Consider the following 19,109-nt stretch of genomic DNA (forward strand, 5'->3'; position numbering starts at 1 on the left):
TTAACCAACCGCTCATTAGAGATAGTATATATCCACATTATACTGCTGTTATATTCATTACAATATTTTTTTTCTTTCTTTTTTTCTGAAATGGACAAAGTCACAAAGGGCACCATGTGCATCCTGAAGATAAATTGAAGCTGTCCTTATACCAGCCAGGAAGGACAGAATAGAAAAAGCTGCTTGACAAACTACCAAAACACAATTAAAATAAATTTAGGCAGAGTAGGGGAACACATCTAGAGGCCACATTAGGCTGGCTTGTTCTCTGCATGAACACTTTTTTCAATTATGCACCACTCTCATTGGAGGCATTTTCTGATAGGAAAGAGAAATGAATGAACAGCAGGAATCAGCTCAAATGAATTTTCATACCATAGAGAGCCCACAGAATTCATTCATTCTGTGCTTCATTCTCACAAGTGAAGGCTAAGCCAGGGCATTGGATTATTTCCACCAGATTGTGCAGCATAGCATGATTGATTGATTGATATTTTTATTTATTGCATTTTTTGATTGACTGTGGGCTTTGTATAATGTAACCCTTGTACAGAATGAGCACATCATATTGTAAAGTCTAAAATTTTCCCAAACCTTAGCGGAATAGTTAAAACTTTAAAGAAAACATTCCAATGTTTCCAGTCTTGTAAGCCAGTCTTCTATCATTCATTTCAGCGTGTCAGAAAACAATCCAAGATCATCTTGTTTACTCATCACTATCTGCTTTTTTAATAACTACAGGATTCCACTGACAATAGATCTTACTCCAAACAGCTCATTGTGCCATAGTCTTAAGAAGCTTGTTTTCCCATGAAAGCTACACAGAGGTGCAGAGAGCCAATCAGAATGCAACCTTCAAGATCCCGATTATTGAGGCCATAAAAGATGAAGCATCTGAATCCAAGAGTAATTTCAACCCATATAACAAGAGCATACTGCTCAGGCTGAGACACCACATTTCCAGTGTGATATTTAATTTTAACTACATGAGTAAGAGTCAAACATACTGCATTTCTGCACAGCAAATTCCTCAGTGTTGAATTAACACTTTCAGAGTTAATTTGGGTCCAATTGGACCTATATAAACACTCTGGGTGTTAATTCAATACTGGGGATTTTGCTGTGTGGCGTATTAAAATAGAACAGAAATACTCACTCTGTGGTTGTCTGCTGGGATGGTAAATCTGTAGGTCAAACGGCTGGGCACTAGTCTTCTGTATGACTGTGACATTGTGTCCTGTCCATTTATTAGCCTTGGCCAGAGTATTGGTCCTCCAGTCAGTCCAGTACACACTTCCTCCAAAGACAGACACTGCAAAGGGGTGTGAAAGGTACTCGTGGCCCCTTAGGATCTCAATGACCTCTGTGCCATCATACAAGGCTGAGTAAATAGCATCTGAGCTGTTGAAAAGACAAGGAAAACCTTGTGAGGGCTTCTCACTCCCACAGCAGTTTGGAGCTGCCACTGCTGACAAGGTGTGATACAGCTGATAGATGTCCTGCGGGAATTCCACTACAAGCATTCACACTTTGTCAGACTAGTTACTGCAAGTGAAAGACAGATGAAAGTTGCACTATGTAGTCATTTCTTTTTCCTGCAGCTTTGTTGGTAAAGAGTGTGTGTGTGTGTGTGTGTGTGTGTGTGTGTGTGTGTGTGTGTGTGTGTGTGTGTGTGTGTGTGTGTTGTTGTTGTTGTTGTTGTTGTGACACACTGATTTTGTCTAACAGCAGCAGCTGTACTGTCTTTCCCATTCTTAAACAAACAAACAAACAAATGCTCAATTGATTATGCCATACATACAGTACCAGTCAAAAGTTTGGACACACCTTTAAGACCTGGTCCCACAATACTGTTAACTATAACTACAACTATAACGATAACTATAAATAAATCGGTCCCCCACAGTTTATGTGGTTGGTGGTCACACCAGACTGATAACGATACCTATAGCCCAGGCCTGGGTTTATCAGGATCAGTGACATTGCTTCGGGAGCGATTTTTCCAGGTCTGGACCTGATCCAATAAAACATCTGACCAATCAGGTAATTGTTTACATGTGATGTTTTCTGAGCTTGTACTATTTTTCCCGGGCATCTTTGTACATCCTTGTTGCATCATGAAGTCATGGAATATCGATTCATGGAAAGTAAAATAAAAAAAGAATAATAATACAAAGCACAGATCTCTTATTCACAGATATGTGATTTTCCATGAAATTTCAATAGTAAATTAATAAAGTAAACATATAAATGCAGGTAAGATATTTTAATTATGAACTTCGGAAGTCCAAACATTTAATTGTTTTAGGCTTCTTAATTTTTTATCCGTGATACATCATCCATAGGGCGGCATGGTGGTGTAGTGGTTAGCGTTGTCACCTCACAGCAAGAAGGTCCGGGTTCGAGCCCCGTGGCAGACGAGGGCCTTTCTGTGCGGAGTTTGCATGTTCTCACCATGTCCGCGTGGGTTTCCTCCGGGTGCTCTGGTTTCCCCCACAGTCCAAAGACATGCAGGTTAGGTTAACTGGTGACTCTAAATTGACCGTAGGTGTGAATGTGAGTGTGAATGGTTGTCTGTGTCTATGTGTCAGCCCTGCGATGACCTGGCGACTTGTCCAGGGTGTACCCCGCCTTACGCCCATAGTCAGCTGGGATAGGCTCCAGCTTGCCTGTGACCCTGTAGAAGGATAAAGCGGCTAGAGATAATGAGATGAGATGAGACATCATCCGTATGAAATCAGTAACCAATCTGTAACATACTGAAATGTCTGTCACCAATCCGTAAATTATTAGAATCCGTGATGCATTAAAATCTGTAACCACTCTGTATTTTGTAACCTTTTCTTATTATATTTCCGTAATCCAACCTGTACAGTATAATCCAGAATTATGTGCTACTACTTCATACATGTCAACCTATACGGAATGTCCGTATTTTATACGGATTTGATTCAATAAATGTAGTATACGGGCGTACAAATAAAGTTATACGGATTCTTTAAAAAAACTTCAATATTTATATAGAGCTATAATCAATTCCCACAATGATAAAAGAGCGCATAACATTTACAAACGTACTGTACACCACAGAAAGCACAAACAGCCAGTAAAGAGTCTTATGAAATCGCGCGTTATCTTGTGGTAGCGAGACTTCGTTCCACTTTTGATCATGCGCACACCACATTGCGAGAATCCCGCCAACCGGGAAGTAACAGCGACTTTCACTAGCGACTGAAAAGATTCTGAATGGGCACTCCGGCAAGATCAACACAGACACTTGCTGTGACATGCAGCCTAGTGAGGTATTGGTGCAGACTGCTAAAAAAAGCTGTCATGGAGTACAATTCAGAACATTAGAGTGACACTTTGTGTTTTTGTCAAACATTGGAGCTTTGTATTCATTCTGAAGGTTTATTGTTATTAATATTGAGTGTTAATATTAATATTTCCCTGAGTGGCAGGACCAACTGATATTATAGTCGGGATTGTGGTGTGACTGCTCCAGACTGGAACTAAATTCAGGCATAGGTATAGTCATAGTTGTGGTTATAGGTATATTTATCTGTGTTGGGGGACCGGGCCCTTACAGTTTTGCTGTGATGGCTGAGGCCTACAATCACCATGATAACTTTAGGACTGCAGTTGTCATGAACAGTTTTGCACTCAAGTCTCCATCAATGAACAGTTTATAACTTCAACAAAACAGACTTCATGCTAAAATTATAATGATTTTCCTGGTTACACAATTGTACTTTGTGATTATATAGGATATAGTTATAGAAGCAGGTTATTTATAATCATGCTATCTGTTATCACCTAGATGAGGATGGGTTCCCTTTTGAGTCTGGTTCTTCTCGAGGTTTCTTCCTTATGTTGTCTGAGGGAGTTTTCCTTACCACCATCGTTACAGGCTTGCTCATCAGGGATAAATAAATTTATTTGGATAAAATTAGCTCTAAAATCTTTATTTTTCTGTAAAGCTGCTTTGCAACAATGTCTGTTGTTAAAAGCGCTATACACATAAACTGATTTAAACTTGACTTGATCTTCTAATTCAATGGGTTTTTAAAATTATTTTTATTAAAACACTTCATTTCTTGGAGTTATGATGGATGTCATTTCTCTTTACTTAGTTGAGCCGTTCTTGACATAATATGGATTACTACAGTTGTCAAATAGGGCTAAATATCCATATATGCTCCCTATGTTATTTCATAGTTTTGATGTCTTCAATATTGTTCTACAGTGTAGAAAATAGTCAAAATACAGAAAAACCTATGAATAAGTAGTTGTGTCCAAATTTTTGACTGGTACCATTGATACCTATAATCATCCTAATATCCTTGCCTACCGAGCATCTGTCCATATTATGCGTCTCTCCAGGTGGTCCAGTGTTAGTCCGTTTGGCCAGGCTCCTATCTCCATGTCCTTGAAGACAACATTCCTCCCACTTCCACTCATTGATGCAGCCTCAATCCGTGGAAAGTTTGCATCCCAGTCTGTCCAGAAAACAATTCTACAAAGCAATATAACCACAAAATAAATTATTTCCCCACAGCTGACAACAGCAGAGAAGGGATTCACTAATAGAGATAGCACACACTACAGGATAAATCTCACAACCAAATAATTCCACTACACTCATCTAGTGATGAATTATATGAGTAATGTTCTATGAACTGCCATAAATAAGCAAACTTTCAAACAGTGATGAATATACCAGCAATAAAGATGCAATAATAATCACTTAACATATATACTGCCTCATGGATCATACTAAATGGGAAATAATCACACACCAATAAACACTCAAAAAGCATTTTATATGATAACATTTAACATTTGCTCTACAACAGAGTGCACAGACATCTCAAGGCTCTTTGCTTATTTAAGCCCTTCATTTTCCGAGCCTCCCTTCCAAACTAATACATTTGGTAGTTTTTAACAGGTGACAAGCTGTTAGACTGCAAAATCTGTTAGACTTTTATTTCAAAATAGCACTTCAGTCTCCAGTGAGACGGTTTACAGTGTGTCACTCAACTGAGTGCCAACATGAGCTGCAGCTTGCGAGCAGAGATACTGTGTCTGTCCTCTCTGTGTTGCCCTTGGCACTCAATATGCATGATTTCCAATGTCTGAAATGGGCAACATAAGCCACCAGACTATGTTCAACTCATTTTTAGTGCCAATAAGCATTCTCTAAGCACTAAATGCAACTGGGATCAGCCCGAGACTATTTTGAGCTCATGCTGTCATATTTGAGGCTTCCTCCTTCCCACATGGTGCTTTGAGAGATTGGGGCTGAGCATCAGAGCAGATAGAACGCAGAAAAAAAGAAGAGCAAACAGATATAAAAAGGAAGCATAACAGAACAAAACACATTTTCCTTGACATGTTAGTAGAAATATACGTCAGAATATCTTGCAGGAATCTACTCATTTTTTAAAAAATGGTTTGTTTGGGGTTTTTTTCCATTAAAATATGCATAAAATTTAAATGTATTTTTTCTTTGTCTTTCTATGAACGCTCTCATATTTGTCTTAATTTAGTCAAGGAAAATAAAATACACTTGCTTCATTTTAGTGGATGAATACTAACCCTTGGCCTGGGTCCAGAGCAAGGGCGCGAGGGTGTTCCATCCCCCCAGCAATCAGTGTAGTTCTCATTCCTCCATTCAGCTTTGCCACCTCAATCTGATCCAGGTTACTGTCAATCCAGTAAAGGTTTCCTGCAATCCAATCCACTGCCAGTCCCTCAGGAGTGGCCAAACCATGCTGAACCACTACTTCAATCCCAGTAACACCTGCAACAGCAATTACACCAATGTCATTAGCACTAGCAAGCAATAGGCCAGAGAGTGTGTCGAATTCATCGCATGAAAGCATTCCACCTTTTGTGCCTTCATTTCCCCAAAATGCTATCAGGAGAAAATAGTAAGCTCAGGAGGACAGCAAATCGACATTATAGACAGAAGGAAGCTTTCTCTCAGCTTTCTATTAAACATTAAAACCTTTCCCAGACTGTCTATAATCCAGCTGTTTGTAATTATCTTTGGCTGTGGAGAGCCTTATGAAATGCTAACAAAGGGTATGCAATAGCCGTAGAGGGGCTGTGGATACAGGCATCAGGTCATCAAGAAAAACACACAGGCTAGTGTGATAAATGCAGTGGGGGTGCCCATTGCTAAATGGCTACCCAGAGAACTCAAAGCATTCATCAGTTCCTTCCAACAGTTTGTGGTTCTCTTAAAGACAGACCTATTTCTGTCATAGCAGGCTTTGAAACATCTCATCTCATCTCATTATCTCTAGCCGCTTTATCCTTCTACAGGGTCGCAGGCAAGCTGGAGCCTATCCCAGCTGACTACGGGCGAAAGGCGGGGTACACCCTGGACAAGTCGCCAGGTCATCACAGGGCTGACACATAGACACAGACAACCATTCACACTCACACCTACGGTCAATTTAGAGTCACCAGTTAACCTAACCTGCATGTCTTTGGACTGTGGGGGAAACCGGAGCACCCGGAGGAAACCCACGCGGACACGGGGAGAACATGCAAACTCCGCACAGAAAGGCCCTCGCCGGCCCCGGGGCTCGAACCCAGGACCTTCTTGCTGTGAGGCGACAGCGCTAACCACTACACCACCGTGCCGCCGCTTTGAAACATTTCTGTACCAAAAAAAACCCAAACATATCCTACTTTCATAGAATAACAGTGGAAATCAGATCGAATTTTTCTTCAGTTTTAGGCAGAATAAAATCAGTGGAGACCTGGATGCTAAGGTCTTTCGCTTTATCTGTGGGACTGAGCATGTACCTCCAGTATCTGAGAGCTTTCCTCTGTAGATCTTGTCTTCCACCACGTCAGTCCAATAAAGCAGGCTGTGATTGAAGTGGAAGTCCAGCGCGATGGTGTTCCTGAGCCCAGGCACTAGCAGACTGTAGTCACGCTTGTGAAGGTCGATCCTTCTGATCTCATGCCGGATGGAAAAGATAATGAAGGCTTCAAAGGGATCTGACAGTGTGGAAAGAGACATGAAGACAGCTAAAGCCCATTCCTCTAAATCACAGCTGGACAATGATCAATGATAACGAATGTCATGGTTTTCTGAAATAAGAGCCAACTCTGTTCTGCATATGTTTCTCAGGATCAACCCACAGTATATCACACAGATGCTCATTGTCGTCCACCAGCTAATGACCCAAATTTGATTGCCTGAGACAATCTAAAAGTGCTTGGCAGGCTTGCTGCTCTAAAGACATTAGCATCTCAGTGGAAACCCCCTGACTGTATATCCTGCTGTCATTGGATTATTGCTCCTTTTATTGCTTTGTGCAATGAGCACATCCGCCACATAAAGCTCAGAATGCCTGTAACTCTGTGATGAATTCATTAACAATCATGATATCAAATGGGAATATTAGGTAAAATATGTTACTTAGGTCGATTTATGCTTGGGTTTTGTGGTATTGCTTGCACTGCGCAGAGTAAAAATAGTCAACTGTCTAGCTGATTCAAGCAAGAATTACAAATTGTTATTTTGCCAAAACTCTGTTTACATAATTTCTTTGCATTACCATTCAACGTGCCTCCAAATGCACCAAGTTTATGACACAGTAGACATTTGAATGGGGAATGTGCACAAACTGTGAAAGTACCAGTGCTATGACAGCTCTCCCCATCCGGCTCGAGCCTCCAGCCGGGGTAACAGGAGCACTTGACTGTAGTTTTGTACTGCTCGCACCTCTGACTGCACTTCAGGTGTCGAGTGCAGTAGTCCACCACTTCACAGGTCTTATTGTCTGATGCCAGGTGGAGACCAGTGGGGCAGGAACACACTACCCCTCTGCTGGGAGCCACACTACACTGATGACTGCAGCCCCCATTTGCCTGTAAGCATTTGTCTGGGAAAACATAAAGGGGGGAAAACACTGTTTGGAGGAAAGGGCTTAACTGTAAGTAAGTAAGTAAGTAAGTAAGTAAATCAATCAAATCAAATCAATCATTGAGCTGATTTATTCAATGGGTGGACGCAGACTATAATAACAGTGTATTAAATACATTTCAGTGCACCATTTCATTGATGCATGCCAAATTATTTATAGCTGATGGACTGCCTATAAATTTTGTTCATCATTTTTTTTTATACAGACTCATGTGCGCATCTTATAAACAAAGTTTCTCAATATTATTTGCTTCTTTCCCAAATTGATTGGTTGGCATGTGGTGTTATCAATGTAATGAAGTAGATTTACATCCCAACAAGCCATTATTTTTGACTGCGGTTTCCCACTTCACAGATAAAGGGTCCTGAAGAGGAATGAACTCAATAATAATGGGATATTTTTCCATGGTTAGAGTCTGGTAATTGGCTGAAATTGTATTAGCTATAATACATTGGAAGTAAGGAAATATTGAGTATTAAGGTAAATGTGAAATGTAAAAGGCTCTAAATAACAGACTGCGCTGGCAAGTTGCAAACAACTGAAAAGCAGTAGAAATGGTCAATATACACATAGCAAGAAAACCACAACCAAAACATAAAAGAGTTCTTATCAGAAAAGAAAAGTAAATCTTTGTACATTTTAATTACAACCCCAATTCCAAAAAAGTTGGGACAAAGTACAAATTGTAAATAAAAACGGAATGCAATGATGTGGAAGTTTCAAAATTCCATATTTTATTCAGAATAGAACATAGATGACATATCAAATGTTTAAACTGAGAAAATGTATCATTTAAAGAGAAAAATTAGGTGATTTTAAATTTCAGGACAACAACACATCTCAAAAAAGTTGGGACAAGGCCATGTTTACCACTGTGAGACATCCCCTCTTCTCTTTACAACAGTCTGTAAATGTCTGGGGACTGAGGAGACAAGTTGCTCAAGTTTAGGGATAGGAATGTTAACCCATTCTTGTCTAATGTAGGATTCGAGTTGCTCAACTGTCTTAGGTCTTTTTTGTTGTATCTTCTGTTTTATGACGCGCCAAATGTTTTCTATGGGTGAAAGATCTGGACTGCAGGCTGGCCAGTTCAGTACCCGGACCCTTCTTCTACGCAGCCATGATGCTGTAATTGATGCAGTATGTGGTTTGGCATTGTCATGTTGGAAAATGCAAGGTCTTCCCTGAAAGAGACGTCGTCTGGATGGGAGCATATGTTGCTCTAGAACCTGGATATACCTTTCAGCATTGATGGTGTCTTTCCAGATGTGTAAGCTGCCTATGCCACACACACTAATGCAACCCCATACCATCAGAGATGCAGGCTTCTGAACTGAGCGCTGATAACAACTTGGGTCGTCCTTCTCCTCTTTAGTCCGAATGACACGGCGTCCCTGATTTCCATAAAGAACTTCAAATTTTGATTTGTCTGACCACAGCACTTTCCACTTTGCCACAGTCCATTTTAAATGAGCCTTGGCCCAGAGAAGACGTCTGCGCTTCTGGATCATGTTTAGAGACGGCTTCTTCTTTGAACTATAGAGTTTTAGCTGGCAACGGCGGATGGCACGGTGAATTGTGTTCACAGATAATGTTCTCTGGAAATATTCCTGAGCCCATCTTGTGATTTCCAATACAGAAGCATGCCTGTATGTGATGCAGTGCCATCTAAGGGCCCGAAGATCACGGGCACCCAGTATGGTTTTCTGGCCTTGACCCTTACGCACAGAGATTCTTCCAGATTCTCTGAATCTTTTGATGATATTATGCACTGTAGATGATGATATGTTCAAACTCTTTGCAATTTTACACTGTCGAACTCCTTTCTGATATTGCTCCACTATTTGTCAGTGCAGAATTAGGGGGATTGGTGATCCTCTTCCCATCTTTACTTCTGAGAGCCGCTGCCACTCCAAGATGCTCTTTTTATACCCAGTCATGTTAATGACCTATTGCCAATTGACATAATGAGTTGCAATTTGGTCCTCCAGCTGTTCCTTTTTTGTACCTTTAACTTTTCCAGCCTCTTATTGCCCTGTCCCAACTTTTTTGAGATGTGTTGCTGTCATGAAATTTCAAATGAGCCAATATTTGGCATGAAATTTCAAAGTGTCTCACTTTCGACATTTGATATGTTGTGTATGTTCTATTGTGAATACAATATCAGTTTTTGAGATTTGTAAATTATTGCATTCCGTTTTTATTTACAATTTGTACTTTGTCCCAACTTTTTTGGAATCGGGGTTGTATATTGAGGTAATGGGCATTCAAAAGTCAGGCATTGTTTAAGAAATAAGGAAGCTGAAGTATTACGTTAAAGAAACTAGCTTTGTGTAGTGAGCACACCAAACAAAATGAATGCTGTCTGAGCAGAAGATATCTTTATTACTTATAGTGCTTCAAGCTAAATGAAAACAGAAACTGAGGTACTGCATCTGCTTTCAGAGTTGTAAAAAAAACAAAAAAAACATGCACTTTCTCATCCTTCTCCCTCTCTCATCTCTAATGGAAAACTCTTTTTTTCTCTTGTCCTTGTTTAAAGAAAGGAAACCCAAGATTTAAAAGCTGGGTGAAATGACATTGTTTCAAGGACTCATTGGTTTTAGTGATTAAGATGATCCCCTCAGCACTGACAAGGATTTAATTTAGTCCACGGGGGGCTGAAATTCATGGAGAAGCAGAACCTTTTCCTCCCCAAGGATACAGCAGGAAACAGGCTAGCAGTGCTGGCTCAAATCAACCAGCCCCTCAAGCTATCTCTATACTATATAATTGCCAATGAGATGGCTGAGACATGGTGGGTCCTTTCACACTAGCAATGCGCCATTTTCCTGCACAAGGCCAGGAATATCCCATGGGCTACTGTTGACAATGAGCTTAAATATACCAAAATGCTTATCTTGTCCCGCTCTAAAGGATTACACATTACCAGTTGTCCTGAGATTATTTCACCAGTGATGGCTACAGAAGCAAACACATCTTCAAAGGCAGTTTCAGTTGGGTTGTACATTTCGGTCACTTCTTGAACATGTTACACTTGGTCAAGGATAGAATATAATACAGAAATGAAAGCAGCCCTTCGGGATATATTGTGCTAACACGAATAGAGTAACTTCAGGGTCTGTTCAGCCATTAGGTGGTAAACACAATACACATTGATTTGTTCCAGTGCGTATCACTTCTGCCACACACCATACACAGTGTATTTCTGTCTAGTATTTATTATTGTTCTAATGTCAAATATGATCTAAAAAGCATCAGTGTGCACTGATATAACTTCTGATGAATCTTTTATTCCTTGGAACTTAACAGAAGATCTTTCAGAGTTACAAACAGGAACACACATAGATAAAGAATTTTGACAGTGATGTAATTCCTTCACATAGCTATTACATCTGTCAGATGTATAAAAATAAAAAAACCAGCAAAGATGCCATATATAGTGAGGATTGACATGTAATATTGCATTCACTTATTTAACAGTTATGATGACCCCCCAATGTCCATCTATCCATTTTCCGTAACCGCTTATCCTGTACAGGGTCATGGGCAAGCTGCAGCCTATCCCAGCTGACTATGGGTGAGAGGCAGGGTACACCCTGAACAAGTCACCAGATCATCACAGGGCTGACACATAGAGACAAACAACCATTCACACTCACACCTACAGTCAATTTCGAGCTACCAATTAGCCTAACCTGCATGTCTTTGGACTGTGGGGGAAACCGGAGCACCCGGAGGAAACCCACACGGACACGGAGAGAACATGCAAACTCCACACAGAAAGGCCCCTGTCAGCCTCTGGGCCCGAACCCAGAACCTTCTTGCTGTGAGGCAACAGTGCTAACCACTACATCGCCGTGCCACCCCCAATGTTGATAGTGATAATACTCAGATTCAGCTTCTAACTATCACAAAAGATAAAGGCATGCAACTTTCCAAATGCATCCAAGCCAAAAAGCTCACAGACACGCACCACAAAATGGCCCTTCATCTGATTGGTCACCACAGTCACTCCTCCCGTCGCAGATCTGGTGAGGGTGCAGGCAGGTGGATGTGTCATTGGCGCAGGGCTGTGTGGGAGGGTCGCACATGGACGAGGTGCACGACTCCTCGTCTGAGTGATCCTCACAGTCATTATCACCATCACAAACCCAGCTCTTACTGATGCACTTCCCTAGAGACAAAACCCAGAAATACATCAAGCTGTCAAACATAACTGGGTATTTTCTGGTATGCATATTGATATTCCTAAAATAAATAAAAGGATGTGAAGGGAAAAAAACACTAAGACAGGGAAAGGCAGAATTTAAGGATCCTGGAGGGAAAACCACAGTGAAATACAGCTCTTAACAATGATTAGTCTAAATTGATCTTCTCAGCACATTGACCACAGATCCAGAATGAAGGGAAAAAAAGTAGGCTTTTCAGTCCACACAGAAAGCTGTATAATTAGATGAACCAATTCACTTTCTGATCTGGTATTGTTAGTTTGGTATTGTTAAAGACACTTGTGTTTATGATTGTGCCCAAATGTTTTCCAGCCTAATGCAGAGCTCTGACAAATATGCAGCACAATTAATGTGTTACTATTCCAGTGGTCTAGGCAAAGTGTATCAACAATCAAAAGAGAAAAGAACAAAACACTTAACTAGTTGTATTTTATAATGCTATTCACTGATGTCTGTTATTATGGCAACAGTCATGAAGTGGAATATCAAACAGTCTCACTGCGATTAATTACCTTTCACCATGGTGTTGGGCAAAATGGCTTGGTATGCATGCCAAGTTCCAGAGCTGACAGATACATATATAGATAAATAGAGAAATAAATAAATAAATAAATAAATAGATTTTATTTGGCATTCTTAGCCTTAGTCTTTACCCAGTAGCTTATTTTTTCCAGGCTAGACAGAGAACGTGCTGCTCAGAGCATGCCGAGTGCCTCTTTATTGTGCCATGTATTAAAATAAGCTTTCTGGAGGACTGCAGTGGTAAAAGGTCACCGAGTTTCTGTTTGGAGGAACACGTGCACTGACCTGAGTTTTTGCAAGTGAACTTGGCTTGAGGGTCACATGTTCTCTTGATGCCCTGACAATTGCTCTCGTCACTGCTGTCGTCGCAGTCTTTGTCCCCATCACAGCGCCAGCGCTCAGGGATACACGTGCCATCAGCACGGCAATGAAATTCTTCACTGCTGCATTCCACAGGGGGCAAAACTGAGGAGATATCATACACATTATGAATTATTCTATACTATTAATTCACACTGTTTACATACTATTATGATATATTATTTTTTGTATCACTTAAATGGCTCTACAGAGGAAAACAATTAATTGCAAGCAGTGTTTGTTTAGAACACTAAATTAAGTTACAGCCAACCACACTGCAAAAAATTGAAAACTGAATTTGAGAAGAAAATTACTTAATACTAGTGAAATTATCTTGCTGCATGGACAGATTTTTTTTACTTGATAAGACATTGTAGAGTAAATTGGTTGCAATCTAGAACTAGGTTTAATAATCTCAGAATTGGTGTCTTGTATTCTTCTAATAGGAAATGCTAGATCGTTTCAACTATTTTCAAGATATTTTAACTTGCTAAGATATAATTTTTTGCAGTGCAGGAGAGTTTTTACTTTTGTACTTTTTTAACAAAATAAATTTCATCACCAAAGATGTTATTTGAGGATTTTTTTTTTTAGCAGGCTGCCCATCAGTGATTTGCTTTCTGCAAAGATAATCAACAGGTGCTAAATACACCTTCGCTGAAGCATGTTTAAACATTTAACAAGCTAATTACTAAACAGCAGTTTGCACATTGCAGCTTCTCAATTGTCTCTTTCAATGAGACAGGTGCTAATGTTAAACTAGACTGCATGGCAGGGGCAGGCTGACTTGCTTAAGGCTTGATCGTGTGTCTCCGGCACTTCACACATCCAGAGTAAGGGCTACACGCTGCTCAGGGCCCTTCAATGAGAAACAGTAAGCTGGGCAGCCCTCTGGAGACAGACGGAGGCTGAAGGCCTTCTCCAGGAGCTGATTTGATGAATGGCTTCCTCATTCCTGTGACAAGCTAGTGAGCTGAAAGCATTGGAAGGCCCAATCTCGGCTTTCAGAGGTAATTACAAGAGATTAAAAGATTCAAATCTGCAGGGCCATTCTCCAGTGAGCACAGATAAGATCAGATCTGCTGAGTAGGGGGAGAGAGAGAAAGTTTCAAACTTATGTTCAGCAAATTGGGGACATTGCACTAAGCCAATTATGAGCAGCTGACTTGATGGTTATCTTCCTGCTCTTCATGTTCATTTGGTAATCAGCCGTTGTACGCAGCCACTGTGGTAATGAAATATTTCATAGGCTTTTTAAGCTACCCATTTGTGTTTTAAATGAAAAAGCACCATCTATGTTTGACGCTTGCTCTCATTAAAGGATATAGAATAGTGGCTAGAGAATAGTGTCTTACCAGCACCAGAGCCTGCACAAGTCACATTTTCATCGCTGAAGTCACCACAGTCATTGTCTCCATCACAGGCCCAGTGTTCAGGGATACACCTGCCAGTTAAACACTGGAACTGACCAGTGGAGCAGGCATGGGCACACAGTTCCTCATCACTGCCATCCCCACAGTCATCATCTACTCACACAGGGGGCACAAAAGGACAAAGACAGGTACTGATTATGAAATACTGGCAAGGAATAGCAAAAATTTTGCTTCCATATCATGATCTGCCCTAATGCTAACCTATATTCCAGAAAAAAAAAAGTGACAAAAGTGGAAGTGACAGAAAAAAAAAATCCATTTAAGCACTGGATCTAATTTCATTTGCAGTGCCTTTAAAGGAATCTGAGTCATATAGAAGTCAGTTATTGCCATTAATCATCTAGTTTGACTGAGCACTGAACAGAATGATTAAATTCCACTACATTCAAGCTGCTATGCTTTTATCTAACTGCAGACTGTCATGTGTCACTCACCCGAATCACAGCGCCACTTGATACTGATACACCTTCCGTTTGCACAGCTAAACTGGGTAAGCGGCTCACACGTAGGAAAGGCTGTGGGCAGAAAGGGAGACCGTGGGGACTGTGCACTCCAAAGACACCGATGCTCCAAACCCAACCCAATATATCACTGTCTCTTTGATGCACTGGAGCAGAAAGACCATTTTTCATTTTGCATTTACCTTTGAAATATTGCAAAAGAAGTTTGGCATGGCATTGATTGCACTGTCATGCTAATAGATTAAATTCTGAGGGTTTTTTGGCTCAGTAAATCTGGTCGTCTTTGCAAATATGGGTAGATGGACTTTTGCTACAGCACTGCCTGCATTCCAATGAAAATAACAACAACAACAACAACAACAACAAAATATGCAAGGGGGGAAAAAGAAAAGAAAGAAGAAAAAACTGCATTCATACAGGATTTTTTTAACAGTAAGTTCTGTGCACCCTGAAGGTCATGCAAAATGTCAAAGTGAATTATTGGTGTTTTCTCTCTGAGGTTAATGAAAAATAAGTCATAAACAACTGGGAAAACGGAGCTCGCTGAGGCTGTGGAAAATAGTCTGAGGCAATATGAAGGTGCCTGAAGGCAATATCAAGGCAACAGTCAGGTTTCATGGAGCATCTTTCAGAAAATGTTTAGATATGATGTGTTAATGTTGGCATTTTAATACATGAGAAAAAAAAGGGATGCAAATTACACCATGTTATTACATTATTACAGCATAAGTCTGGAGAGCAGGGGTAAAATAATGTTTTATATAACAAGGACAAGAAATCCATAACAAGCTGTCAAAGTGATGTGTTTTTAATTTGAGTGCACAAGCTGACATGTAAATAGTACATGTCTCTGTGCTGGGTGCTTTGGACTCTGTGGCATACCACTGAGCCAAACATATCAAACATATCAGTTTGACACTGTAGATAATGAACACTTCGGTAATTAGTCAACATCCGCTTGTTTATCTGCAGAGTATAACCATGGAACATGACTCTCCTTTCCAATGAGATGTGTGCACTAAACCAGTCGTTCAATTAGCATTCAGCTTGTCAACATGAGGACGTCCCTCTCCATGCTGCTACACCTTTACCACTCATGTAACCTATTATGATTTATACTTTACAGTATATTTGTACTGGATATTTTATTAATTATTATTGCCATTATTGCTGTTTTAGATGAATGTGACATTTTAGTTACACTATAACTGCAAGAACACTTTGTGTAAGATGGCAGTAGTGTCATTATCTGGCACTTATCCTGTGATTTGGTCTATGACTAATGTTTGTTACAGACAACATCCTGAGTGCTAATTACACTGTTATGTTTACTTCTGCTTTATAATGGAGGTTTACAAAAAAATGACGCATAAAATCCTTAAATCAAGCCCCCCCCAATTCACTGACAGGAGTAATTAATCAAACAACAGCTTGAATTTCATATCTGGTCATCATATTTCTGCAACACTTTCCACCTTTAAATCTTATACATACACATGTGGGGCGGCACAGTGGTGTAGTTGTTAGCACTGTCGCCCCACAGCAAGAAGGTTCTGGGTTCGATCCCAATGGCCGACAGGGGCCTTTCTGTGTGGAGTTTGCATGTTCTCCCCATGTCTGTCAGTGCGTTTACATGCACATAGAGAGAATCGAATTTCTGCCGTTGCTCGACTGAAATCGAAGTTCAAAATGCCATGTATACACCTTAATTCGGCTGAAATTGAACCGAACTTGATTTCTCGGAATCGAGCTACACGACCTAGATTATGCAATTTCTGCCGAGCTACTTAGTGCATGTATACCCTATCGAGCTAGTAGTCGAGCTACTTACTGCCCCTTCCGGAAGTGACGAGTGACGAGACCACAAGCGGGAAACACAACAGCCTCGGTCGGCATGACAACAGTAGTAGCGAGCAGCAGAAGAGGTCAGGAGGAACAAACGGAGAAGAGAAAATGGCGAGCAGAAACGTGCACTTCTGGAGCAATGAGGAGACAGAGTTCATGCTCATTCAGCTTAAGGAGTTGAATATATTAAAATTCATGGACGGGAGAAAAACGCGCAATGGAGAACACGGAACTGATAACTTTGTTTACACTCTTGAATAGCTCTTCTTCATGACGACAACCGGAGGTGTACCAACACGATGGGGCGTGTAGCGCCACCTGTGGCTCGGGTGTACAATGCACCTCACACAATAGCCCGATTTCATTGTGTGCATGTACGATTGGATTTCTCTGGCACCCTGCTGGGACCTTCAGCTCGATTACTGACAGCAGCTTGATTTGGATGTGCATGTAAACATATGGCCCTTTTCCACTACCCTTTTTCAGCTCACTTCAGCTCGCTTCAGCTCACTTCAGCCCGACACGGCTCGCGTTTCGACTACCAAAAACCAGCACGACTCAGCTCGCTTCAGCCCTGCTTAGCCCCTAAAACTCGCACCGTTTTGGAGTAGGGCTGAAGCGAGCCAAACCGTGCCGAGTGAGGTTGGGGGCGTGAGCAGACACTCCCCTGTGCACTGATTGGTGAGGAGGCGTGTCCTCACATGCCCACACACGCCCCGCGAGCGCGCTGGGATCTGTAAACACCGCAAACCCGGAAGGAGAAGAATTACGAGAATTTCTGAAGCCTTATGCGCCTCGCCTCATCTATACGCTCTTGCCAGTATCTGTCCGCGTTGTCGGTGACAACAAGCCACAGCACCAAGACCAGCAACACTAACGACTCCATGTCCTCCATGTTTATTGTTTACTATTCGGGTCGTGAGACTACCGCTTAAAAGCTCACTGATGTCACTGTTTGCGCTGCTTAACGACATCACGTGACGTCCACCCACTTTCGCTAACTCCACCCAATGTGTCCACCCACTTCCAGCCAGCACGGTTCAGCGCGGTTGTAGTCGAAATGCAACTCCAACAGCCCCGCTCAGCCCGACTCAGCACGGCACGGCTCAGCCCGACTCAGCCGCGTTTGTAGTGGAAAAGCGGCATTAGTCTGTGTGAGTTTCCTCCGGGTGCTCCAGTTTCCCCCACAGTCCAAAGGCATGCGGTTAGGCTAATTGATGGCTCTAAATTGACCGTAGGTGTGAATGTGAGTGTGAATGGTTGTTTCTATGTGTCAGTCCTGCGATGATCTGGCGATGTATACCCTGTCTCTCACCCATAGTCAGCTGGGATAGGCTCCAGCTTGCCTGCGACCCTGTACAAGATAAGCAGTTATGGATAATGGATGGATGGATATACATGTGATAAATTAAAGGAAAAATTAATAGACAGACAGACAGATAGATAGATAGATTAGTAAGGTGTTGGGCCACCTACAATTTGCCAGAACAGCTTCTGTGTGCCTTGGCACAGATATTACAAATCTCTGGAACTGTACTGGATGGATGAACACCATTCTTCCAATAGATATTCCCTCAGAAATCTAGCTTGGAATCTGGTGACTGGAGTCTTTTCAGGCAAATTATGCCTGGAATTAGTCAAATATAGTTCATTTGGTTCCTCGTCTGAAATTTTGATAAATTGTGCATAATGACATGTAGCCTATATGTTTTACTTTTGCATATTTTTTTTAAAATATTGAAATAGTTTTAAATATTATGATTATTTATTTGTGACTTGTGTCTGAATAAAATTACAGTAAGTGCAGAATGGTGTTTTTTATGGCTGGGGGGACTGGGGTGGATAGATACAATAAGCTAGAATGCCATACAAGTTAGAACCACCACTGGGTTTGGTACTGTCATAACATGAGTTACATCAATTTCAAAATCATCAAATCATGCCCTGTGAATGAGGACATTGCCATCCTGAAAGAGACCAGTCTCATCAGGATAGAAATTTCATCATAGGATGAAGTGAACCCAAACCATGCCAGCAAAATTCCTCCACAGAATAACAGAGCCGTCGGTTTTCCCGGTAATGCAACCTGTCTGTATATGAAGTATGAAAATGTGATACTGCTCACTAGACACAGAACCGTAAGGTTTATCGTGTCTGAGAAAAGATTCCTTATGAGGCATTGTTATGTCTCACACTCATCTAACACAATCACAAGACAATCAAGCGAGAGAAAGTCTTAAAGAGTCCAGCTGACTGTGAAGTGCTGGTGCAAATACGAGAGAGAGAGAGAGAGAGAGAGAGAGATTA

At 41.1% G+C, this 19,109-nt stretch overlaps 1 protein-coding gene across 1 annotated transcript in view; it reads right to left on the reverse strand.

Moving 5' to 3' along the window:
- Positions 1 to 19,109, reverse strand: part of lrp1bb (low density lipoprotein receptor-related protein 1Bb) — a 314,777-nt gene that overhangs the window by 208,833 nt on the left and 86,835 nt on the right. Inside the window, exons 18-26 of the mRNA XM_060930558.1 lie at positions 14,931 to 15,011; positions 14,419 to 14,589; positions 12,989 to 13,168; positions 11,926 to 12,126; positions 7,662 to 7,907; positions 6,820 to 7,017; positions 5,599 to 5,803; positions 4,352 to 4,516; positions 1,157 to 1,401 (exon numbers count right to left, since the gene is read on the reverse strand). Coding sequence (XP_060786541.1) covers positions 1,157 to 1,401; positions 4,352 to 4,516; positions 5,599 to 5,803; positions 6,820 to 7,017; positions 7,662 to 7,907; positions 11,926 to 12,126; positions 12,989 to 13,168; positions 14,419 to 14,589; positions 14,931 to 15,011 — 1,692 coding nt within the window. The remainder of the gene's footprint in view (positions 1 to 1,156; positions 1,402 to 4,351; positions 4,517 to 5,598; positions 5,804 to 6,819; positions 7,018 to 7,661; positions 7,908 to 11,925; positions 12,127 to 12,988; positions 13,169 to 14,418; positions 14,590 to 14,930; positions 15,012 to 19,109) is intronic.

Source organism: Neoarius graeffei, chromosome 9, assembly GCF_027579695.1.
Source record: "Neoarius graeffei isolate fNeoGra1 chromosome 9, fNeoGra1.pri, whole genome shotgun sequence".
NCBI classification, from domain to species: domain Eukaryota; kingdom Metazoa; phylum Chordata; class Actinopteri; order Siluriformes; family Ariidae; genus Neoarius; species Neoarius graeffei.